General features: G+C 41.7%; 1 protein-coding gene across 4 annotated transcripts in view; it reads right to left on the reverse strand.

The window, feature by feature from the left end:
* Nucleotides 1-18041, reverse strand: part of DAAM2 (dishevelled associated activator of morphogenesis 2) — a 249298-nt gene that overhangs the window by 95178 nt on the left and 136079 nt on the right. For all 4 annotated transcript variants that reach the window (XM_048517373.1, XM_048517546.1, XM_048517458.1 and 1 more), the window contains 2 exons: nt 8171-8245; nt 6669-6763 (listed from right to left, as the gene is read on the reverse strand). In XM_048517373.1, the coding sequence (XP_048373330.1) occupies nt 6669-6763; nt 8171-8245 (170 nt within the window). The remainder of the gene's footprint in view (nt 1-6668; nt 6764-8170; nt 8246-18041) is intronic.

Genomic DNA, 18041 nt, shown 5'->3' on the forward strand with positions numbered 1-18041 from the left:
TATCTATTAGGAGCAATGGCTTTTGCAGGTTTCTAGACTGACATTTTAATATTCACAGTTGTTTATAGGTTCAATCAACAAGGAACATTTCTCTTCAGTTCAATCATTTGGTCTAGGATTTGTTCTTAAGCAGTGTGGTGAATAGTCCGGTTATTAAAGAACTGAATTTAATCACTGAAATATACCAACAGAAACTTATGTTTTACAATACAGCTGTTCCTACTTGTGTCATACATAACCTCAAAAGACAATACATTATTCTTCTCAATAGGCTTGTCTACGCTTTACTTTTGAGGGAAAAATCACAGCCTAGTAAAAACTATGGGCTCTCTGTCACTGACAGACCAAAGCCCAGTTGTACTATGTTGATGTGGACATGGTAGTTCTCAGATAATCTCCTCTAAGAAAGAATACATGGAATTCATTAGAGTAAGCATTGAGATATTCCCTTCCATACTTTCATATTTCTTTTGTTTCTGGTCCAAGGAAGTCAGAGGCAGGCCTGCATGAAATGCATGTCATCTTTCAAATATTATTGTGTGAACACAAGTCCATGAGGAAATAACAGGAGACAGACTGGAAATAAATCAGGACTCAGTTTAGAAAACAACTTGGTAGATTTGATGAACATTCAAAAGTGCAACAGAGATTGCAATGGATCTCAATGGGCAAGAAGTAGTATTCTGGTATCCTCTTATCAAACTATTCATGTTCCTTATGTTCAATTTTTCATTTAGTCCCCAGTCTATCATACCTTTTGCTTCCCCCAATCTGGCACTTTGGATACTATAATGTTGGAAATAGATCAGAATCAGTAGATGCACTCAATTTACTGTAATTATTTATAATTTAAGTTTCTTCATGTGCTTTTCTTGCAGAGTTTGCACAGTTCCAATCATAATAAAGTCTCATAACCCATGAAAATAATTTGGCAATTATTAGTCAGGGTTTTATAAGTGAAAATCTGTACCCACAGTCAAATATATTCAGCCTCTGAAACCTCTCGATGATTCAAAAACACATATAGCACTATTGCTGCTTTCATTTCTCTTTTCCTGTGTGGCTTTATGGCTTCTGAACTGGCAATACCATCAGCTGATGAAGGGGCACACATTTCTTGTCTAATTCTAAAACTTGAATTTTGAAAGCCTGTGTACAGAGCTGCTTACTAAAAGGATTTGTTATAGCCATGGGCCCCTCTCCACCATATCCTTTCCTTCAAAGAAGGAATTGGCTCACTCATCAGGCACTGGCATATGGCCCACTTGGCAACTAACAAATTGAGTCGCTGGAAATTAGTTGAGACATGGGGACTTAACTCAAAATTTGGCTTGGCTATAGCTATTTTAAAAAAGAAGTCTTTAGCACTGCAGCCAGCAATTTAAAAGCAAAAGCTTTATGTGACAGTATGTGGACGCTGGTGCTGACACTCATTAGGGCTATTATAAATAGAGGAAATAAATGCCTGCTGTCAGAGGTATCCAGCCAAAGTAATGCAGGGCTTGTTCAGAGAAACCTGGGCTTCAGAAGGAGATTTCCCATACTCCACTCCCAAACCCCCAAAGGGGAGCCGTCATACTAGGTAAGATGTTTCTAGTATAATTGAATAGGATAGGGAATTAAGGCTGTGAAAGGTATGGTATTTATTGTAATGACCAGAGGGTTCTAGCATGTAAAGTGAAAATGTGCAAAGTGAGAAAGAGTTCTCCCCACAAGCACCAAGCATCAGCTGAGCATAGCAGCTCCCTTAAGCACTGAGGAACACTGAAGGAAACTGATTAATAGTTAGCTACAGTAAGAAGTAGCTGTGGCAGTTAGCTCTGGCAAGGTCTAAGATACACCTTAAAGAAAATGGCAGCAATATTCCAGGGTGGGTTTTTTTTTTTTACATTTACAAACATATACAATGATTCCACATCAGCAAATATAGCCCCCAGGGATAAAAGGGAGATGTCAGGAGAGACAAGGAAGAAGAGGAAGACAACTTGGGTGAAAAAGGCTGAGAAGGCACAAAGCAGAGAGGAAGAGGACCAAGAGGAGGAGCTGTGGCCTGGGCAATCAGACCTGCTCAGGCCTGGTAGAACAACACATGGCAGAGGTACAGCTCAACCTTTGAGGTTTTCAAGGAACAAAGCAAATGAGTGCATGTAACCATGCTCATGTGGACTTGGTTCTTGACAATAAAAGGAACCTTAATGGCAACCATGAAAAATATGATATCCTGTTGTCCGCTCCCCTATCGGGGGCCACAATTTCCTGCACAGAAATTGGGCTGAGAGATGGTTCTTGTTGGCTCAAACCCAGTCAGTAGGAAGGATGATGCTGGGTGAAGGGTCCCTTGACACTTACTCTTGACCTGCCACCAGTTGGGTTCAATGTGAACAGGAGCTGGCTGCACTGATGGGATTTGGCTTGGTTTGTCTGGCCACCATTGGTCTTCATGAGAATTTTCTTGTTATTAAATAATCCCTGCTTAAAGTTGATCATTATGGAGACACCAAAGCCTTCTGGGCACAATCCAGTAAAAGTTAAGCTATTATAATTCCCCTGAAAATTGTCCTTTTGGTGTACCGGTCGCCTAGCGCACCCGGGGACGGCCTGCCGCGGTTGCTGGAGGTGGTGGCTGACTGGGCGTTGCGGTTCCCTCGACTTATTGTCTTGGGTGACTTCAACGTCCATGTCGACACCGCCTCCTGTGCAGCGGCCGCGGACCTAGTGTCATCCATGGTGACGCTAGGCCTCTCCTTAGTAAATTCTGGCCCCACTCATGAGGCCGGTCACACGCTGGATTTGGTCTTCGAGTCGGGAACTGCTTTGGTCGTATCCTCTATTGATAGAGTGCCATGGTCCGACCATTTTGCCCTGAAGGTTCGGGTGGACCTGCCGCGCCAACCCTGTCTAGGCGACGGGCTGATTTATGCCCTCCCGCGGAGACTTATGGATTCAATTGGTTTCCTGAATGCTCTGCGGGATCCTGAACCTGCCGGCACACTCGATGAGCAGGTGGAGGATTGGAATTCCCGACTCTCCGATGCCATCGATGTTGTTGCCCCCCGGCGTCCTCTGCATCCCCGTTCTCGGCGGGCTCCGTGGTATACTGGGGAGCTCCGCAATATGAAACGGGGCCTCAGACGTCTGGAGCGAGTGTGGAAGAAATCTCGTGATGAAGTGGCGCGAGCATCTTATAGGACGTTTATGAAAGCCTATGAGATGGCGACGAAGGAGGCGAAGAGGATTTTCTTCTCCTCCTCTCTCGCATCCGCTAGCTCTCGCCCGGCACAACTGTTCCATGTGATTCGGTCCCTGACCTCCTTGTCGGAGAGTTCTGTAAATTCTCAATTGACTATTGGCTGTGAGGCATTTATGAGCTTTTTTGCGGATAAAATCACGTCACTCTGCCAGGACCTTCCCCACTCTTTATCTACAATTAGCGAACTGGAGGCTCCCTTGCCGTCTTCAGGCCCATGTCTGGCCCAGTTTTCCCTGCTCTCCGAAGCCGCTGTTGACAGGGCCTTGGCTGCTGTTAGACCTACTACCTGTCCTCTGGATCCGTGCCCCTCATGGCTTGTTAAGCTTTGCCGGGAGGAGTTACGACCCCACCTGTTGAAGATCATCAATGGCTCCTTTGAGCAAGGAGTCTTTCCAGGTGGGTTGAAGGAGGCAGTGGTCCGCCCACTCTTGAAAAGACCATCCTTAGATCCTGGCGATCTGGCCAATTACCGCCCCATTTCGAATCTTTCGTTTCTGGGGAAGGTAATTGAGAGAGTGGTGTTGGAGCAGCTTCAGGGTTTCCTGGATGAAGCATCGGCGTTCGATCCCTTCCAGTCCGGCTTCCGTGCTGGGCACGGGACGGAGACCGTTCTTGTCGCTGTCGCAGATACGCTCCGTATGCAGCTTGACCGAGGCGGATTGGCGCTGTTGGTATTGTTAGACCTGACCACAGCGTTTGATATGGTCGATCACGATCTTTTGACCCACCGCCTGGCCGCTTCCGGGGTGCGGGGCACTGTCCTTCAATGGATTGCCTCGTTCATCCGGGATCGGAGTCAGCAAGTGTGGTGTGGGGACCAAGCCTCCCGGCGGTGCCCGCTTCATTGTGGGGTGCCTCAGGGAGCGCTACTGTCCCCGCTGTTATTTAATATCTACATGCGACCCCTTGCTCAGCTGGTACGGAGCTATGGGCTGATCTGTCATCAGTATGCTGATGATACTCAGCTCATTCTGTTGATGGAGGGGGGAGCGGTCACCGCCCCTGCAGCTCTCCAGCATTGTTTGGAGGCGGTTGCTGGTTGGTTGCAACAGGGCAGGTTAAAACTTAATCCATCGAAGACGGAGATCCTTTGGCTTGGTCGTGGGGGGGAGGGTGGGAATTTCCAGCCGCCGGTGTGGGAGGGGGCCTTATTGGCGCCGGCCCCCTCGGTCCGCAGCCTCAGGGTCCACCTGGATTCGTCTCTTTCAATGGAGACCCAGGTGGCCCATACGACCCGGGTTGCGTTTTTTCATCTTCGGCAAGCCCGGCGGTTGGTTCCCTTCCTCTCCCACGCAGACCTGGCCACGGTGATCCATGCAACGGTCACCTCCAGGCTGGACTATTGTAACTCGCTCTACACGGGCCTACCCTTGCGGTTGATCCGGAGGTTACAACTGGTCCAAAATGCTGCAGCCCGGCTGCTCACGGGAGGCGCCTTCCGTGACCATATTCAACCAATACTGCGCCAGCTGCATTGGCTCCCGGTCGAGTTCCGGATCATCTTCAAGGTATGGGTACTTACCTTTAAGGCCTTACGCGGCCTGGGACCCTCATACCTTCGGGACCGCATTACCCCATATGTCCGTACTAGGCCTCTGCGTTCAGCAGAGGCCAATCTGCTGGTAGTCCCTGGCCCCTCTATGATGCGGCTGGCCTCCACGCGGGCCAGGACCTTTACAGCCCTGGCCCCTGCCTGGTGGAACACTCTTCCTCCAACTGTCCGGGCCCTGCGGGATCTTGGTGAGTTCCGCAGGGCCTGCAAGACAGAGTTGTTCCGCCGGGCCTTTGGAGTGCCCAGCCGCTGATGGGTGCCCCCGCCTCCCCCCCTTGGGCCCACGACCATCTATGGGCCACTCCTCTTCTCCCTTTGGGAGAGTTTAGTTTAGTAGGAATTGTTACGGGCACTGCTGTCTATTGTTTATTAACTGCTGCATTTTAACTTAAATTTATTTATAGTTTATTCTGTACCTGTTATTTTAATGCTGTTCACCGCCCAGAGCCCTTCGGGGGTTGGGCGGTCTATAAGACCAAAAAAATAAATAAATAAATAAATAAATAAATAGTAGTCAACTATACTACAGTAGTTAATACTTCCATTGAAGTCAGTGACATTTAAAAGTGCTTATTTAGAATGTCTGTCCTCAGAATCTTACTAAGAAAAAAGAGGGGAAAAGACTGCCACATGGAACCTCTAGAAAAGGCATTTTATAGATTTTTTTGTAAATACTGAACAAATAACCAACACAGACCTTGACAATATATCAATTTCCAGTAAGCCAATAAATGTCTTTGCTATTTCAAGTCCTTTCCTTTATCCCCTGTTATCCCTAAGTCATCCTCCAGTTTGGCTTCCATGAGAATGTTATCTATTTGAGGTAATGAACTTTTGAAACGTTTGTAGTGGTAAAGACAAACCATTCTTTTTCAGTTTATTTTATGGAAAATGCCAGTCTTGAAATCACTGGGAAATAATGGTCTATCTACTGGACATTTTCCAAGTCCATGTAACATGGCAAATTGGGGCTGATATTATCCAGTCACTTCAATGGGAGGAGACTCCCTATTTTTGCTTAAAAAACAAATCCTCAAAAATGGCTGCCCAGCCCATGTGTCCTTTTCTTTATGCGACTATAAGGACTTATAAAAGAAAGTTGTAAATTATTAGGAGCTCAGGTTTGAATCTCTAGATTTCAACAAATTACATTTTATATCTGACAAGGGGAGCTCTGACTCTCACAAGCTTTTACGCTAAAAATCTTGATGGTTTCTAAGGTGCTAATGGAATTGAATCCAACTCTTCTACTACAGACCAATATGTATACCTTCTGAAACAGAAGAAATGAAGAGAACAAACCATTTTGCTGGTCATGTGTTATAACTTATATGTATTCAAGGCTTGATATTTCACAGAGTGTGATTCACAGGTATTGGAACTGATCAAAGTGAGGTATATGATCACATTCAGATACACCAGTGGAAGAAAAAAGGCCATGAAGGAAATCAAGAGAGAAAGTGGTAGAGAAGAAAGGCAGAAAGACTGAAGGTGGGGGGAGAGCTGGATGACTGATAACAGAGTTGTAGAAACTGGATGTATAGACTCAAAAAGATTTAAGAGAATGATCAAGTAATTTCAGACGGAAGAAGTTTATAATACTGATAGTTTGGAAAACATGGTACTGTACTGCAGATCCTGGTGAAAGCTGATGGTTTGATGGGAACAATTACAAGTTCTTTAAGCTTCCCTTTAAAAATTCCATACTGGTTAACCTCAGAGAGAAAAGAAAATATCTCCAATCATAACAGACATAGATACTTTCTCTAGCATCTCCTGTGATTTCATGACAACACCACATTATCCAGCCTAGCTGATTTCAGTTCAAGAAGCATGTTAATGTTGGCAATGGGAATGGATAATTACCTCATGGGCTGTGTCCGCAGAGCTGTCTTCAAGTCTTCAACTATTTTATTCCTCATTTCCATTTCTTCTTCATCAAAAGCATACAGGGTCTGCATCTGTTTGGAACAGGAGATAAAATGTAACTAATCAAGATCAGGAGAATATTGAGGCTCTTGAGAACTTAGAATTTGTTAAAGGCTAAATTGGATATGAAGCCTGGCAGCCCTCTAGGGAAGTGAAATTTACAATAATAAAGCTAGGCCAAGATGGGCTCAAACAGAGATTATGCATTTCTTGTTTAACATAACTAGATGTCTAACATAACTAGAGAGATTGATATACTAAAATGCACTGCATAACTAACACTATGTTTAGTAATTGGTATGGATCCCACAGCTGCATTGAAAAATTTGCCACTCCACCCTGAGACCCTATTATTATGACTTTGAAAATCTCAGATACTAAAATAAGACTGTCCAATAGCCTTGTATTAATAGCCATGATGGATAATTGGTTCTGTTTGCTTCCTTTAAGACAACCAAAATTACTAAAAGTGGATAATCCAGTTCCCCCCCAACCAAGAATGTGCAAACATTGTCTTGTGTTTGTATTGTACTGTGGTTGAAATTAACTGAATATATCCAATCTCTCAGTATTGGACCCTACAGCATATAGAGCAAAATGCTTCAGGTAACAATTTACTGAACAATGGAGTTCACTGCCAGGGGAGGCAGTGGATATATAATCTGATCACCTAACTGGCAAGGAAAGATGTGAATTCCAATGATCAATGCAACTTAGGAAAGCTTTTTAAGGAGTATTTTGAATCACTGCATTGTGATGAAAAAGAGCACAAATTTGAAAGAACAGGAATGTTGCAATACAATTTTAACTACATCTTACAAACAGAAGTCTTTCATGTAACCTCCAGCATGACAGAAATAAAATCTGCCTTTCATTAGAGAGCCCCTTCACCACTCTCATTTCTCAGGCCACGTCTATCATTGCACTTTTGCCACTACTATTGCAGTGCCAACAAGAGTCAAACCTTGAGGGTGGACAGCTGATGAAGTGAGAGTGATTAGTGTATACTACTTCTGGCAGATAGCTGAATTTAACGCTTGGGAAATCGAATCCACATTCTGATCCACATTCAAGTCAAACAATATCTATTATCAAGAGATACCAAGATCTATTATTCCCGAGTGATCATGTAGGCAGTGTAAAATAGCAGGGTCCACAGCCACTTCTCTTGATACAAATTACAGGAAAAAGGCTGGGATTTTTAACCGGTTTCTTTGTTGCCCTTAGCTGCATTAGGAACAGCATCATTTTTCTTGTCAGCCAAAAGGGAATTGCTCTGGCACTGAAACGGTTGAAGGTTCTCGGTAGAATCTCATCCTGGGAGTGGCGAGAACTGATAAAGCATAGCCTCAAAAAGTAGTAAAACAAGTTATCAAAGATCCTGCTTTTTTTCTGATAAAGTTTTCACAATCAGAGTGCTCTGCAGAGCAGTTACTCACAGCAGCCATGGAATTGATACGGTCTATGTAATAGTCTGGCCAGCTTGTAGCAAGTTTATTAGGATCTTCTTGTTCCTGAAACACAAAAAAATTACTTAGTTAAAACTTTGCCAAAGCTCAAGGTACTTTACAAAACAGACAATATTGAAACAACCATAAAAACATTCAAAATCTAAAACATGCCATCATTCAATAGAACAAAATCATTCTGTCTTTGCATTAGAAAGTAAACATCTTGTATTCACCCTTTTTAAAAAGAAGGTAAAGAGAAGAAGCCATGGGTTTCTGGGGACAATCAATTGATAACTCTCCACTCCTTGAAACATGCAAAGGAAGCCCTGAAGGCAAATAAAACAGTAGTGACGAAACTACAATTTTCTGATATATGCAACCTATAAAGATGGTTTCAAATGTTTTGACCCCAAAGATCGCAGTTTTAATTTTGTTCCTTTTTTGTGCAGATAAACAGAATTCAAAAACAAAACAAAAACCAAGCTGTGGGTCATTTTCTTTATCTCTGAAACAGATTCTCCCATAAAATGTTCAGATGTTTTCAACATTCTTTGTAAATCAGTACATAGCATTACATGAATATTATACTCAATACACAATGTTTGTATAAATACTACAAAATTTCATCTAAGCACTACATAACATGAAAACAGAAGACAAACATGTACAAGGGAAAAACTGGGAAATGAAATAGTTACAAATCTAAAATAATATTTAAAAACTGTGATACAGGAAACATTTGATCATCCTTAATAGCACTCTATACACCATTTTGGAGTGGCTTTAGAAAAAATGTTACAGCAAAGTGTCTGGAACCCGACCAAATAACTGCATCTCAGACAACTGCACAAACAATCAATATTTAGGGCATCCTAAGGACACCCTTCTTTGTGCAACCACAGTTACTAATGTACTCCATGACACAACAAATTCTGATACCATCATTTAGAAGAATCAGCATTACATTTTTAGCACAGCTACAAGCTGTTAAATAATTCATTTCATTGGTTTTTATGTATTACTTCATTAATATCCCATTTGTGTCCTAAAAGTATTTCTGACTGACATGTAAAATCACTTATAAATATTCTGATTTTTACAAATGCAGGGTCGTGGTCCACCTACCCTGGGTGGAGAATTAGGGAGGGGGAGGGTTAGGGAGGGGAAGAGGCCCATCATCTGGTCGTGGCCCACCCATCCTGGGCGAAAGGGGAGGGAGGGAAACATTCTTTGGGGGAAATTTTCACAATCCTCCCATATATCCCCACAGCTCCATTTTACAAACTGGGCACATTAAAAAAAAATTTGGTCTACAGAAGGAATACAAACAAGCTGCAGCAAATGACAGGAGAAAAGATTAGTGATCCTCAGAACTATGCATAAAGTCTGCTACAAATATGTTGGTGTACTGTGGAACATACATGCAAAATGTCTTCAAACCTTAACTGTAAACAAAGATGTGAACAAAGATCAACAGCTGAGTAATCACAGCTGTTGCCTTCATTGGTGTACTTCTTTCCATAGATGCTTGAGAAAGTGCAAATTTTTCAATTGAGAGTAATGGTAGAAAGTACAATTACAGACAGTTGCTTCAACTATACTACCATGTTAGCTGCCTATCTTTAAAAAATTCCAACATGCACACATGCACTAATTCAGCTATTAAACAGGGCATTATTTTTAGAGAATAATCTTATCATTTCTTCAATATAAAAAGACAGCTAATCTGCATCTTGTTAAATGAAGGTCATTCCAGACAAAGTTATGGCTTGTGCTGTATCCTATTTATACTTGATCACGAGGGAGAACACCCAGTTTGCAGTTCAAAACAATTAATTTGTGTTCCAGTTAAAGTGTCCAAGTGCAGGACAACCAGAACAAAATATGGTAGCTAAACATCATGTACAATGTCTGGGGAAGGGGAAATTCTGCTCCCACCTACTAAAACTTAAGATCTAAACTGTGCATGTTCTCTGATCCAGAAATACGATAATTGCTGCCATATTCAACATGAGAAAGATCTGGGAAGGGGGTGCTAGAAAAAGCCCAGTTTGTGGAGGGAAGAAGAATTCAGTGGAGATAAGATGCCACAGTGGAGATAAGATGCCCCCTCTTCAAAGGTGCTATTCCCTCCAGGGAAACTGATTTCTGTAGTCTGGAGATCAGTCATAATTCTGGGAACACTTCAGTCTCCTCCACCTTGAAGCTAGTAACCCTAGAAAATTTTGTTATAATACTGCCATTCTATTTGCAGATTCTCCAACATAAATCTATAGACTGGAAAGTAAGACAATTCTGCATTCATGCACATAAATGATCAGTGCTAATGACTGAGGATTTTCATATCTCTCCAAGGTATAACGCCAAATAGTCATTGAGCCAGATAAAAGCTGGGTTCTAATTTTATCCTGCAAATCCCATTTGTTCCTTAATTAATTCTGATGCATTTTGTATCCATTATATAGCAAGATTCCCTGAAGAGGAAAAAATGCAAAAGATCCCCCTCAAGACTTGACATGACTTTTTAGCTAAGACTATGATGAAAATAAAATGAAATATCTGTGACCCCACCCCACCCCCCCAAAATCAGGTCTCAGTATCATTTGATGTTGCTAGATCCATATCTCCATATTCACATCCAAAACTTAATAAAACTAGATTCAGGAAGCTAAAATAAGAATGAGAGGCACTATTTAAAATAAACAAACTTCCTACTACTTCAGAGTTGATTCGAAGAAAATTATAATGTGTGTTAAATAAATTTATTCCAAAAGCATTTATGAGCTACTTCAGTATTTGTAAGAGTTTCTCCCCAACACATACAAGACACCCCCCTTCTGGCAAACACAAGGGCTCTATTGGCAACAATGGAGTCTGGGATGCATTTGAGATTGAATTACCCATCACCAACTATTTGAAGATGGCTCGTCCATTCTTTCCCTTATCCAGCATCTTGATGAACATTTTCAAAGCTTCAGAATTCATCCGAAAGGGCCCACAAATCAAATTCAAACTACTATTCTGTAGGGAGGTGAAACAGTTTCCATTCAAATACCAAACTTCACACAGCTTTCTAGATCAGGAAGGAAAATCTTACATCAAATGGCTGCAAGACAACTTAGTATGGGTGAAAAAATTCTTTCATGCTCCAGGAGATGCTGAAGGAACACAAGGGTCCTACTCTCCAAAGCCACAGAGGCATGAATATATGGAAATAATTACCCAACTGAATGGGTAGACTGCCTAAGAAGAAACACAAGAGCCAAGCCCACTTTAACTCCTAGAGAACAGCATAAATATTAAATTTAAAAACAGATGTCAATCTGTGAGAATTTATAAGCAGCTCTCTCATTCTTCACCAGAGTATGAACTCAGCAACCACTAAGAGAACAGTGTTCCAATATCGTTCAACTGCAATGAATTCAACATATTCTACAAATAAAGCAGCTAATTTTCAACAGGCCCCGTTCCAGCATGGAAAGTGGGAATAGAGAGCTAAACTGCTGCATATAAACCTGAGATTCACAGAGTCCCTCCAATATTCAGAAGAACCAAAGGGAGGGGGGGAACCCCAACATCTATCTATACAGCTTTCAGCCATTAATATTTTCTCATGATACTTGGAAGCATCAAAACATTGTTCATTTTTAAAACTGAAGGCAAGACCATCACGTGTTAGCTTCAAGGCCAGCCAAAGATAAAAGTCAGTATCACCATCATTACTGCAGACTAAAGCAAAGATGGGAATGAAGAAGACCTGGGAGATCAGTTGAGTACTTAGTGACATTCAATTTTTTCTCTTCTTGTCCATTTCTCCTCAGGCCTGCTCACTAGATGAAATGCAGAAAATGAGGAAATCCCTGCCTGGCGCCTAGCAAGCACAGGTATTTGGACAACCATAACCTTTAAAAAGTATACAGCAAGTTCTCAGAACAACAAAGCTTCCACATTCTGGATCTCTGTACTCTGACTTTTTTGGTGTGAATAATTTCCATCTCCCCATTTTGTTCATTTCCACCAGCCTTTCCTACACCTCTCCTTCTCCTTTTCATGTCTGGCAACAGTGGGCATTTGCCGGGGTCACTGCATGAGCAAAGGGACAGAAATCTGGATTACTGGAGTGGATACTAATCCTTTTTTCTATTGTATCTGGCCAGCCTCCAGCTCACCTACCTCCTCCTCCCCCACCCCCGCCACCCATGGCAAAAGCACTAGTACATCCAGAATTCCAGAAACCAAAAAAGAATTAGAACCTGGCACTGATGTGGAAAAGGAGGAGCAGCAGGAAAGAGGAGACAACTGGAGGGGCCCTCTCCAGGTTTTGCCCGGGGCTCAAGGAAGCCTGGAGTCTGCAACTTTGTAACATGGGACAAAAAGTCGGCAACTTTGTGAAATGGGACAAAAAGCAACAACTAGATAAACCACTAGTCTGATCCAGCAGAACTCTTCTTCGGTTAACTATTTTGAAAAATCTAACTATTCAAATCTATGAAATGCAAAACTTTCCTCAAAATAAGGCACCATAATCTTATTTTGCTCCAGTCAATGGCACTTCTGCTGATTGGTGTGCTCTGATCAATCTGTACAATATGTGCAGTCTCCTACAAATCAATGCACATTGATAACCAGAACTGAAACAAATCCCAGATTTTTGCAGACTACTCACACACATACTCTCACCCCCAAACTAGCCACGCCACAAGAGGCTGTAGTTTCGAAACAAAGCAGACCCATAGGGGTCAAGTGACTCAGCAGGCAGATGGGGGTTGCAGCACCATTTCTCATAATGAATGATTAGTATTTCCAAATGTATTGTTACAATTTTGTGGATTAACATACATTTTTTCAAGGTTTCTAAGGGGAAAAGGCATCCAAAGGAAGAACAGCAAATATCTGTGCCCGTACCGAATTGGAAAAGGGATGTGTGCAAACTTTTCTACAAATTTCTACTGAGCAGGTTGATAAATCCTTCCAGAAACCCATTTGCAGCATGATCAACTATGATGAATGTTTCTCTCCAATAGACAGCGTTTGTGTGCTTAATATGATTAAACATTTCCAGCAGTCAATAATAAAGTCTTGCAACAAGCCGTATTATGCTATTATCCTACAATGGGAGAATTGAACCTTTAAATATGTCTATCTTTTCTTGACTAAGCTGTAACCAATCTTTCAGTGGGGAGGAAAAGAAAGCATTAAAACTATGAACCTTTTAGCAAATCAGAATGTGCCAATTATATCCAGTCACCATGAGGAGGTTGCAATCTCAGCCCCATTAAAAGTTAGATGGAAATATTATTATGGAATGACACAGAGAAGCTTGGCAGCAAAGTGTGCAACACCACTAAACAAGGATTTGAGAGACTCAGTTTCAAAATCCCACCCAGCACCAAAACTCACTGGCTAATCCTGTGTGACAATTCCTCAATCTTCCTTTACAAGGATATTGTGAGAATAAAAGGAAGAAAGAAGCATTACATATGCTATAATGATGGCCTTGACCTTTGCCATGAATGAATTTGCTGCATAAAGTTACCATAATAAAAGTAGTGAGTTTGGTGAGCCAATTTCAGGATTAGTTCATTAGTGTCACAAACTGCCCAATCTTGTAGTTTTCCCCTGGCAAGGAGGACTAATTAGCCTGTTTCCTCTGCTGCAAATTTTCAAATAAAACGAAGAATGGATCACAGAATCCAAGAGAATGGGTCAAACATAATGCCCAAAAGCAGAAAGGGCTGCAATCCTCCCCTCCCCAGGACTAAGCCTCTCTGAATAAAATAGAACTTATTTCTGAGTTAATCAATTGAGGATTGCACTCTCACCCCCGCCCCTCCCTAGCCTAGAATGACAACCCACAGGCCAGAATATAGCCCCTGGGATTCGGAGCACTTTTTCAGGACTTTTACCCTCCCTGACCACCCTCTAAACTGGTCAACTTAGATGCAAGTCCTCTTTTATTCATTGAGCTTATTCCAGTAAGAAGGATGATGTCCTCATCCTACTTACAGAGAAGATAAGAAGCCCATTCACATGTGTGTGTTTTTTCCGGGAAATTGTTCTCATCAAGTACACACACATAGAATTGCAGTCTTCAGGTTTTACTATCAAAGTTTATTAGTATTATGCGCAGAAAAGACATGTACAAAATTGAGAGAGAAGGTTAAGTGGATGGTATTACCTAAAGCCAGGGTCTGCAACTGCGGCTCTTCAGATGTTCATGGACTACAATTCCCATCAGCCCCCAATTGGCCATGGCAGCAGGGGCTGATGGGAATTGTAGTCCATGAACATCTGGAGAGCCACAGGTTGCAGACCCCTGACCTAGAAGCTGAAATATGAATATATGAAGTGCTGTTGTGCAGCTGCCATTACCTCCCTAGTGAAGTTTTTTGCCAATCAGTTGATACGTCAGTGACATAATTACAACTAGTAATTATTAGGTGATCCAATCCACTGCAGTTCAACTATCTATCACATGCTTCCCTGAGCTCTTGGGGAAAACATGGGATAAAATAGACAGATGCTCATCCCAATAACTGAGAGAAAAATACAAAAAGTTGAACCTTTAATTATCTTTGAGATTCTTTGTTAAGGAATTTCCCATAAAGCATGGCATGGCAATAAACACTAAAAAATTCCATCAGGTCACTTGCTAAGAGATCACTTTCTCCAAAATATAGAGGCAACAAGTAAATGTAACCCACAGTTATCTCAATTGCTCCTCAAAATTCTTCTCGTCACATTTTCCAGAATATGCTAGTTGACAATTATGCATTCTTTTAACATTATACACATGCACAATGAGCCCAACTCTTACATTACTTACACAAACATTTTGTCTCAAATGAATTAGTTCTATGTAGCCAGAGGGTAAATAAAAGTTGCCTCTAACCCTCACACATACTTTAAAAAAAAAGAAAGAAAACCGACTTTCCTGGAAGCCAACTAGGATTCAGAAAGAGTTCATCATTCTAGTTCTAAATGGAGTTAATGTCTGGGTCCATTATGTGAAATTTGAAGACCAGGGTCATATTTTCTTAAAACCAAGCATTTTCAGAGACCTCAGATGCTGATTTAAATAAACTGTATAATTGCAGCACTTAAAACAGGCTTAAACTTTACAATCGCTATATCTAGTGTAGACCTTTTCATAGGTTTTTGGATACAATCCCATTTTAGGAACATTTTAACTACTGCAAAACTGTGCTGTATATTTTACTTTTAAAAAGTCCCTCACATACCAAAGCAGAACATAAAAGAAGCCATACTGAACGAGCCTAATATTTCATGTAATCCAGCATCCTTTTTCCCACAGCAGCCAATCAGATGTCCCCAGAAGGCTTACAACCAAGGTTTCACCCTGGTATTTAAAGAGATACTACTTTTGAGGTTCCATTTACTCATCACAGTTCATAGTCATGGGTAGAAACACCCTCCATGAACATATTGCATTCCATTTTAAAGTCCAACTGAACTAATAACCATCAGTACATCTCCTGGAAGTAAATCAAGTGAATTAAAGAAGGTTCATAACCACCACTTCAACCTATTTGCAAGGTTGACATGAATCAGAACATATTAAGATAGCTCCACAACTTATGCAGCAAGCAAGATTGCTGCATTATATGTCTGTTCCTTGTAGCAAATATATCAAGGTTGGATAGTCTGTATCTTTCCTCTTCTAGAGATATACTTCTGAGAACCTTGATACATTCAGGTACATGTGGTTTAAAATGTTGGTATATCATTAAGCTTGATGTGAGAAAACACTATTTAGCCATGGTAATAATGTTTCCCACATAAACTCTACACCTGCTTTTAGAGACTACCTCACCCCATATGTTCCCCTTTTTCATACATTAAGCAAGGATGGTAAAGACACCAAGAGTAATTATTACCAACAGATTTCTGTCTCTGGAACGGCATTTTCTGGAAGAAACATTAAACTGTATTGTTAAGCAGAGATTCACTGTATAGAGAAAGGGCAGACTGGAAATATAAAATATATGGACTTAATTTAATTTCCTAATTTGCACTAGTCTAGTGGTTTACATTGGTACCTTTTTGGCAAACAACTCACGAGCATTCAGCAGAGGCAATAAAAGGGAAACTACGTAGCTGCAAACCAGCCTTCTTGCTTGTTACATAGAAAGTTGTCCTAGAACTGAGTTGGTGTTGAATATGCCAAAGACTTTTAATGCAGAGGAACATTAAAGCATTTGATCCGTAACCCACAGTCTGAAGTGCTTCAGTCTAGCAACAGATGCATCAAGTGATCACATGCTCCAGTTCTTTAGAAGTGCTAAATCTTTGTCAGATAGCACCCAAATGTCTACGACAAGTATATATGACATGTACTGAAAATTTATTTCACTCACTTTCTCTAACAGTGAAACGACCTTTCAAACAACCACTTTCTCTGCCAGCATCTTAGTCTGTCTCTCTCCTACATTTTTCCTGGTAATAACTTCTCTGGCTTCCAGAACAACTTCTGCTTTGATGACATCAAGATTTCCCCCTCCATTTAATACCACATCTTCAATTGCCTCCCTAAAGTTTAAATGGGGATGATTTGCCAACACCTCCAATTCAGTGTGCATACAACCAGAACCTCTAATTTTATTCTTCCTTTCTCTGCTGTCTCTTGCTATTAACATCAACGCTCAACTCCACACTCCATTCTATAGCCTCATTTTAAATCCTCTCTATAACACCAGGGACATACACCCATCCTTTTCTACTAGATCAGGGGTAGGGAACCTGCGGCTCTCCAGATGTTCAGGAACTACAATTCCCATCAGCCTCTGTCAGCATGGCCAATTGGCCATGCTGGTAGGGGCTGATGGGAATTGTAGTTCCTGAACATCTGGAGAGCCGCAGGTTCCCTACCCCTGTACTAGATCTACTACTTAAATGTTGATACATGCTCTGATCCTAGCAAATCTTAATGGTTAAAAACATTTTCCATGTGATCTTCCATTATCACTCCTTGTATCCACTCAACTTGGATATTGGCCTACTCATCTGATTTGTTGCTCAAAACATATGAAAATTCACCTTGCTTTGTCTAGAATAGGTTATAAGCTTGGAAAGCCCAAATAGTTCAATTCTCGGATCCCATTCTCACCCCCCAAATCATTTTTATGTGCAAAGTTATAGAATCCAACAGATGTTTGGATCTTCTAAGGTAGTGGTGGCGAACCTTTGGCACTCCAGATGTTATGGACTACAATTCCCATCAGCCCCTGCCAGCATGGCATGCTGGCAGGGGCTGATGGGAGTTGTAGTCCATAACATCTGGAGTGCCAAAGGTTCGCCACCACGGTTCTAAGGGAACAATCATATAGATTCTTATTTTAGGCATCAGCTTGCTACTGCTGTTATGGATAAAACACAAAGTCTTTAATATTAAAAAAGACAAGGATTTTAAAGGCAGTTCAATCACAGTAATAGCTCGGAAGTATGAAACAATGACTCCAGATCACATTTTGTGCCACAGAATTTAATTATGTTAATTATAATGTATAATTATGTTAATTATAATAAAAGCACATTGCTGGGGGGGGGATGCAATGGGCATTCCCCCCCCTTTCAATGGTCTGAATTGTTGGTGCCCTTCACCCCACAGAGCACTTACCTTTGCAGAGGCCAGTGTGGGTGCAGGGTTGAGGTAAGTGTCAAAGGTAGGTATTTTGGGGTGAGGGAGTGTGATTTATGAAATGGGAGGATGCAAGGAAGTGTGCAGCCAGCCGCCACTGATGCATGGCTGGGTGGGTTTGTTTGTGGGGTGGGGGATGCCTTCAATGGGGCTGTGGCTTACTGCCACAGCCCAGCTGAGGCAGGGGAGGGGAGGCAGGGG

The sequence above is a fragment of the Sphaerodactylus townsendi genome, linkage group LG01, assembly GCF_021028975.2.
Source record: "Sphaerodactylus townsendi isolate TG3544 linkage group LG01, MPM_Stown_v2.3, whole genome shotgun sequence".
In the NCBI taxonomy this organism is placed as follows: Eukaryota; Metazoa; Chordata; class Lepidosauria; order Squamata; family Sphaerodactylidae; genus Sphaerodactylus; species Sphaerodactylus townsendi.